The 8,454-nt window shown below is 27.8% G+C and overlaps 1 protein-coding gene across 3 annotated transcripts in view; it reads right to left on the bottom strand.

Annotated features, from left to right (window-relative positions):
- LOC100159277 (delta-1-pyrroline-5-carboxylate synthase) overlaps nucleotides 1-6,353 on the bottom strand; it is a 21,194-nt gene extending 14,841 nt beyond the window's left edge. Inside the window, exons 1-6 of one of the 3 annotated variants that reach the window (XM_029487367.1) lie at nucleotides 6,070-6,146; nucleotides 5,921-5,978; nucleotides 2,661-2,795; nucleotides 2,393-2,581; nucleotides 1,204-1,620; nucleotides 770-985 (exon numbers count right to left, since the gene is read on the bottom strand). In XM_029487367.1, coding sequence (XP_029343227.1) covers nucleotides 770-985; nucleotides 1,204-1,620; nucleotides 2,393-2,581; nucleotides 2,661-2,789 — 951 coding nt within the window. In that variant the 5' untranslated portion in view covers nucleotides 2,790-2,795; nucleotides 5,921-5,978; nucleotides 6,070-6,146. Of the gene's footprint in view, nucleotides 1-769; nucleotides 986-1,203; nucleotides 1,621-2,392; nucleotides 2,582-2,660; nucleotides 2,820-5,920; nucleotides 5,979-6,069 lie in introns of all 3 variants that reach the window. The other 2 variants (XM_003242609.4, XM_016802223.2) reach the window with 2 other exon arrangements.
- Between the last annotated feature and the right edge of the window lie 2,101 nt (nucleotides 6,354-8,454).

The following is an 8,454-nucleotide window of genomic DNA, read 5'->3' as shown; positions in this document are numbered from 1 at the left end:
GGTTGTCTAGATATATAATCTTACCTTTAGATTTTATAAGAGGTCAATTTACACTAATTTTTAAGCTAACGGAGCTACACATGTTCTGCTTTGCGTATAATTTGCTATGTTATGCACTTGTAAGACGGAGACAAATACATGCGGGTATCACGTCCTCTTAAATAAATAACTTTTGTAGAAAATGTATAAGCCATTCATTTTACTAAATCGAATAGACTAGTTTTTCTGCAGTTACGCGAAGTGAAATGTTTAGATTATAATAATATATCAATAATTGAGGGAACAATTTAATACAATTTGAATTAACGCAAAAGGGATTTTTATGAATCGTGTTTTAAGCCTCGTTGGCTCGTTCACACGGTGACACTAATGAGTATGACACTAATAATATTGTGTGTCGTGACACCTAGTGCGGTATATTTAATTCGTTGAACGCGCGACACTGGTGTCATGAAACTGTCGCCGTGTGAACGAGGCTTTATACTATATACCTAATATTAAATACCTATGTATTTTTAATACTAGATTTTTACCATTTTTAATATTTTTTCGTTTGTATTACTTACCTAAGATAATCCGACACCTAACTAGTATACTACTTGTGATTAACCCCTCAGATGCCCCAAAATATAGTTATCCACTTATCCCTCGACTATAAACAAACGGAACCAATTAAATCAATAATAATCAGTGTTGGACGATCAATTATTGCACTTAGCCTCTATCGTTTTTAAATGTTTTTAATGGGATTTTTATGTAGTCAGTTCACCTTGGAATCCATGCCCCCTGTACCGACAGTTGACTTTTTGCCGAACTGTATTACGTCCGCCATATCGCTGTTGTATGTCCAAATCATTTTCGCCCCTTCCTGTTTTGGTGGTCGCGTGAAGATACCGTCCACGTCCGACATTAAAATAAGTAAGTCTGCACTGACTTCAGCAGCTAACATAGCGGCCAAACTGTCATTATCCTTGATGCTGATAACCTACATAGCATTAAAATGTATATATATTATACTATATAAAAACAGTTTTCTAAGCACGTTTAAAGAAATGTTGAACACAAATATCAGCTTTTATCGTGTAACAAGTTTAATAATAGCTTGTGTAATGTGAATTAAAAAAGTGATGATAACACCGTGAACATGAGAAATAATTTAACGGTGCGTTAAAATAGTTGTTTAAACATTTATAATTCACCGACCTTCTTTCCTTTAGATTTAATGAGGTCATCGTCCTGTGGCGGAGGTGTCACTGCGTCATTTGTATTGATAATAGGCACGATATTCATACTGATTAGTTCTGATAACGTGCTGAATAGGTTTTTACGTGTCTCGTCGTTATAGAAATCGGGCTTGGTGACTAGGACCTGAGCGATCTTAACACCGTACTGTGAAAACATGGCATCGTACAAAGACATGAGTCCGGATTGACCCACAGCCGCTGCAGCCCTAGCCTTGAGCAATGTTCTAACATCTTTTCTAGCATGGTCGTTGGGCGACAGTGTCTCTCGCATACTCAATGACATTAATAATTCGTGGGTTAACTTTTGTTTTCCAAATGCCACTGCTCCACTAGTGACCATAATACATTCACGACCCTCCTGGTGACACTCGGCGACCTATAAATGTATATTATAATTTTATATGATAATATTATTATATAAAAATTCATTTTCTATATTGTTCTATGTTTTGATAGATGTATTTTATCCAAAAAGTTGATACATAGGTAATTTAAAATCCCCCATCATAATCATTTCTCATTTTTTTAAATTTCAAAATTGAAATAACAGAAATTTACTGTTTTTTTTAGAAATTTGTTTAATAAATTTGAAGTTAAATTGTAAATATCACTAATTTGAAAATATGTTTAATAAGAAAAAATGTAATTAAATAAATCAACAGGCTTAAAAAAATTGTGGTACAGTTGTAGTTGTATCATAGTTCTCAAAATTATTAACTAAAATAGCTTTTTGTGCTATTATATAGCATTGCAATTCACAACTGGTAATAACTGTACGTCGGTGCATAATATTATTTAACTCACCGAACTTGTAATATTTGTTTTAACCATTATTTTTATGACATTTATATTTTAAATATCACACAAGACACACAAGTATATTGACATTGAATTTAATCCAACCATAACTACTATACCTATATTATGTAAATTTCAAACGTTCTTTGTTATTAAAAATCAAATTTTTTTTTTCTACACTTGCTGTCCAATTTATAAAATCTATATGGATTTTTAGCGTAAATTAAAATAAAATAATAGACCACCAAATATTATATAAATTACTAATGAAATATGTTCTACATATTACAATATATAACTACATTCACCACCCATCAACAGGTACGCATTATGGTATATGCAATACGTACTTGTTCAACAATTGATGCCAATCGACCTAGGGCAATTCCATGTTCGTCTTCTCTCGTGATGACGGCACTACCCAATTTTATCACCAGTCGTCGTGCATACTTCAGTTGTGATCTATCCGCAAACGATGATCCGTTTACCGATTGCGAATCGGCCGACTGCAGTGCTCGTTTCAGGTCCAATTGCATACTCTAAAATATCCAAATGAGAATAAATTAGATAAAACAGTGACTTTCGACACATATATTATTGTCATCAAACTATATTTACAGATAGTTGACTGTAGGATCTTGCAGCACCGCATTGTCGAATGGTAGATGGGTATGTTTTCAAGCATCTACAAATCCGAATACAATTAGACATGACTGCCAGCCTACGATGTTGACGTCCCAAAATCATGATGTTCTATACGAAAAAATATGTATTTACCTATTAATTGAGCATTAAAATATAATATATAAGTAATCGTAAGTACATCTGACTGGTAAAATAAATTAACGTAAAATGTACCGAAGTTCTTTTATGTTATTGAAACCAGTGACCGTCTCATTATTTTAACTCATTAAAAATGTTGTAATAACTAATTGGTATGGTAACTTTTATTGAGGTATTATTTGAACTGAATGTCCGTCTATTTATAATTATTCATAAAAGATTTTTCATATAACGTAAAATTATTATGAACTAAAAAAATATCTTTTTAAATCGGAAAAATGACAATATAAATCATTCAGGACTGTTTTGTTGTTGTATAAAAATAATAATCTGTAGTTATTCTTTGTCTAAGCAATATAAAAAGCCACAAATAGTTTTTATAAAATTTACATAATTGTATGTAAGATTTACTGAACATTTTTTTTACGGTCAGATGTCAAATTTACAACTGTTACTACTTATAATTAATATACCTACAGAGTGTCTACATTGTACAATTTATTATTTTTTCAAAACTTAAATAGGTATTAAAATATATTATTTTATCGTCTAAATGTCTAATGTCCGTATGCATACCTAGTCAATTTATGTGCCACATAAGACGTAGTTTAACATATTGTCTTATGTGACACATACATTGATTATGCATTCGCACATAATATTACTCAATAGGTTCCAAAGATATTTCTACAGATAATTAAATAACCATTCATAAAATCAATGTCATCATATTTTCATCTAAATTCTAAAACATGATGATAAAAAGTTTTTATTTATTATCATTAAAGACATTGTACTACTGTAGGTATATTATTTTTTCTTTCAAGTAGACTATATATTATCGTACTTTAATACTTTTTAAAATTTAAATATTTATATGGTAAAGTTATTTACGTCATTTACTGAAAAATTGAAGACCAAAATATGCATATCAAATATTATGTCACTTATAAAAACATATTTTAATAATAACAATCCCACATTTTTTTTATATAGGTATAATATAATGTGGGAAATATATTACCTATACGCTTTATCAGTTATAAAATCAAATATCGTACCTAACTCTAAGGTCAATCATAAAACATATCAATTTGTTTGCAATAAGAACATAGATTGGCAACAAATCAAGACCATAATATTTAAGTACTAAAATAATATGTATTATACACTCGAAAATAACTACAACTGGAAAATCCTTATTAACGCAGGACGATTCAGATTTTTAATCTTTTTTTATAGGACAACAAAATGTATTTAAGATTCCTAGAAGGTATCATCTTTGTCAACTCTTTGGATAAATGAAAAACAAAATGTTATTCCTGGATTTCCAAATCTTTCCTCATAGATTATAATGACACGGTCTCCCACAGATCTACTTGACAGACTAACGAATTGTCCGCTTTGGCACGTATTTATACGTGTCAAAATAAATTCAGCTGTAATTATTTCCTGAATAGTATTCAGACGAATTCCAGCTAATCGTAAATAATGTATTTACAGTTTATTTTTTTTTTTTTTGTAAAAATCCTACAGAATAACGAACAAACGAAATAAGTACCTAATTGATAATATTACGTTTAAATTTTTTAAAAGCGTGAAAAAATAAAACTCCAAGTATCAATAGGTATTCAATATTCCTGTCAAGTATTCCTGTCTAGGGCTATAATATGCAACATCAATTTATATAAGATATATTTTTTTTTTTTAGACACAGACATACTCGTACTCGACTACTCGTATATTGTATACAATATATTTTCAAAATACTAACTTCAGCTCCTAAACAAATAAATTCATAATATCATCAGTTATTTACATTTGTAAGGTTATTATTTAGGTACCTATATTTAATGATTAATTTCATAACGAATAATTACCTATAAGTATATTTATTAATTTAAAATATAATATATATATTTCTTTAATATTAAAAACATAATTACTATTACACGTTCAAGTGCCAAGTAGTATTTTGTAAAGATTATGTTATTGTTTAAATTCAAAATCAACACTTATAAAAATATATAATAATTAGACAATAAAATTACGACTACGTCAATCTATTATGTTGTAGTTTGTTTATGATAAATTAAATTACGATGTACAATGTACACTCGTAATTATAATATTACAGTTACGTTTGAGTACTGTATTAATACACCTACCAATACTTGTTGTAATACAAATCATATTATGTTAACCCAGTGATAACTAATTTTGTAAACTATCATAATTACCATAAATTTTTATGTAAAATATTATTTAGTTAATTAGGTTTAATTATAAATCATGATTTCATCAACAATGAAAATTCAGTGTTTGTATTACAACAAAATGGTGTCTATCGTCTCCCAGATTCATTTAGGTACGTATTGTTGAGCTTGTAATGGTTATATATTTTTCAATTAAAAGTTTCAATATTACATTTAAAATCAACGAAACCATCTAAATCGATATAATATACGTATAAAGATAAATAGAATAAATTGCCTCTATACACTAAATGCTTATATTATGCAAACTACTTAAGCTGCTGTGTATTGTTGATTCAAAACAAAATTAGAATAATATTATGGTACTTAATTTAATTTATCACAGATCTGAACACTTAAATCTCGACTGGCAAAAATATGTGTTGCCACTATAAAATGTATTACCACATAAATTTTAAGTGATATTGATTAATGGACAATATATAGAGTTTGTTACGACTTTACTGAGATTTTAATAATATGATTCTACAAATTAACCAATTTTCAAAATTTAATATTTGATTTGAACATAATTATTTGAGACAGTACCGTTTTCAACTGAATTTAAAATAGTATTATAAATTATGTAATACTCAATAAGTTGCAAATTGAAGAAATACGTGTGTGTTGGTAATGACCAACTCGATTAAGAGTCCGTAAACTGTACAAGCCTCAAGTACCTACGATATTAAATTTAACGACCTCAGTCGAAGCGAATGAAACTTAAAAAAATTGTGTCTTGTCAATGATGGTCCCAACCGTGTTTTCATTCGAGACTCAAAGTCAAATGTGTTCATTAAATGCGTAAAATATCATCTATGTCAATTACTTAAAAATTACCTGCTGTGCTTCAACGATCGAACTAAAAACAGTTGAATGATATGATATGATTTTCAACCTTTTTTTTTTTAAATGCGTTATAAAATATTAAAATGTTAAAACTAGCGATGCATTAAATTATATAAAGTATATTAATTGTGCAAACTAACCTGAGCGAGACGTTGAAGTGGCCGAATATTGGTGGTTTGATAGTCGATAAGTAACTGATTTGCCTACACTTGCGTACTGAATCTAGCTAATGTTTATAATTGAACCCTGGACGCTTTGCTATCAGAATTGCAGATAATAACAACAATCCCTCCTCTCACCTTTGCAGTATTTCCTGCTCCTTATCATTTCTTGTTTTGGTTGGCCTTTATTTTCCTGTTTGAGCGAATTTGGTAAGAAACCAATATAAATATCTAATGTCGATTAACATTAATGTAATATTATACTAATAGGTAGGTACCGTTAATAAATAATATACATACATCTATTGTTACAGGCCACTTCAACGCAAGGTCGGTGCTCCGATGTTGCAAAATTATACGGCTACTCCTTCCCTGGATTACACAACTCACAACACGATTCAGGTTCAAAATTTCGTTTCCTATAAAGATAATATAATTACTTCTTATCAAACGCAATGTATTGTTGTACGCAAATTTTTCGTTCTTCAACATTCAATTGGTACTTTAAAACAGTTATTACTAACTATATTTATTTTAACTACACAAATGATGAATTCCGTGTCAAAATTATTCTCGTATGATATATTTTAAATTTTTTAATGAATCATCGTGTATCGAAATTTTTTTTGATGATTTTATTTATCTCCGATCAAAAGGCCACCCATACTATTATTTTTTCAAACATATCAAATACATATTATGTTAGTAAATTGTTGTTTAAATTTGTATACCTAGTTGTATTTTATATTTTTTTATCAACAATTAATTTTCTGTTGGGTAGAAATAAAATAGATAAGTTGTGCTTATTTATAAAACTAAGTACCATAAATAAAATTCAAGCACAGTTATAAACAATATTCTTAAATTAAAAATAAAATCACATATGTACATTTCACATATTATATTACAATTGATTATAGTATATTATATCTATAATTGTATTATTATAGGCATGAAAATATTATATTCTAATAAATATGTAACAGTATGTTTTTATTCCTGTTATGGTATTATGGTGTATTTGGTATGTCTAATATCAATAATCTATATCGACACATTTTCATTCACATTATATTTTTAAAAATATTCAATCAACATTATTAAAACATTTATCACTCTTCATAATTTATAGTCATGTAGATACTGCAGTTATTACAAACACGTATTAAATAACAGTTTAGTAATATTTTTAAAAACAAATAATAATAATAATAATAAAAAGTAAGCTATATCAATTTTTGTTGTTGTTTTTAGATTCTGAGTGGAACGATGAATGTATTGATTTTACAATGATGTGTGTTTTATTTTTAATTTTTTTTTTATTTTTGTGTCTGTCATCACCTTTTAGGACAGTAAAAGTGCTTGGATTTTCTTCAACAGTACCTTTTCTGATAGGAAAGTGAATCTAGTTGGTACTTTGGGGGGTCAAAAGTAAAAATTTTCTAGTAGATTTCAAATGCAACGTGAAAAACAAAAGAAAAATTAAGGAAAAGCGGGAATTTTTACGCAAAATCTGTTTTCGAGAACCGTGGTACTATCATAGATATATAATAGTATACTTTAGAAGTTTCAAGTACCCACAAATAATATTATACAATCACAACAAAATAACTAAAATAGTTATTCCAGGTTTTTTAATAGGTATGTAATTTCGTCCAAATTTGAACTTAAAATGACTATAAAAATAAACTGTGCTTATGTATTTATTAGAATTTTTGGTAACAGAATAAAATATTTACGTGGAATCTTGTTTTAAATTTTCAATCCTTAGATATAAAAGTTGAACATTTTATAAATTTTTAACTACAAAATGATTATTCAATTTTAAATTTGATAAATTTTATCAACATTTCAACTTTAAATGCTTATAAAAAATAATTGTGCCTATATATTTTTAATATTTTTCAACTGCTATTGTAACAATGTATCAAGAGCCTTGTATTAAATTTTTACACTTTTTGGCCCAATAGATAAAACTTGATTGATATTTATAGAAAAAAAAGTAAAAAAATTGAAAACTGACAATGTCCGTAAACAGCTCATAAAGAGTCAAATTATTTTCAACATTTTATCGTATATATAAAATGCTAATATAAACATGCAGTGAAATTTTCAAGTTTCTACAGTCATTCGTTTTTTAATTAAAACAAAATAAGAAAAACGTTACGTAAGAAATCGAGTGAATAACAAATGTTGTAAAAATATGAATTTCAAACGCTCATAAAAATTTAATTTGACTTTCTTAATGACTATTTTTTTTTGATGAAGGTAGATTATCCTATAAGGAATCTTGTATTACATTTTAAAATCTTAGTTCTAAAAAGAAAAATTTTTACGAATTATAAACTCAAAATAATTAGGTAA

This window comes from Acyrthosiphon pisum, chromosome A1 (assembly GCF_005508785.2).
Source record: "Acyrthosiphon pisum isolate AL4f chromosome A1, pea_aphid_22Mar2018_4r6ur, whole genome shotgun sequence".
NCBI lineage: Eukaryota > Metazoa > Arthropoda > Insecta > Hemiptera > Aphididae > Acyrthosiphon > Acyrthosiphon pisum.
This window is presented reverse-complemented; position numbering and strand designations above follow the sequence as displayed.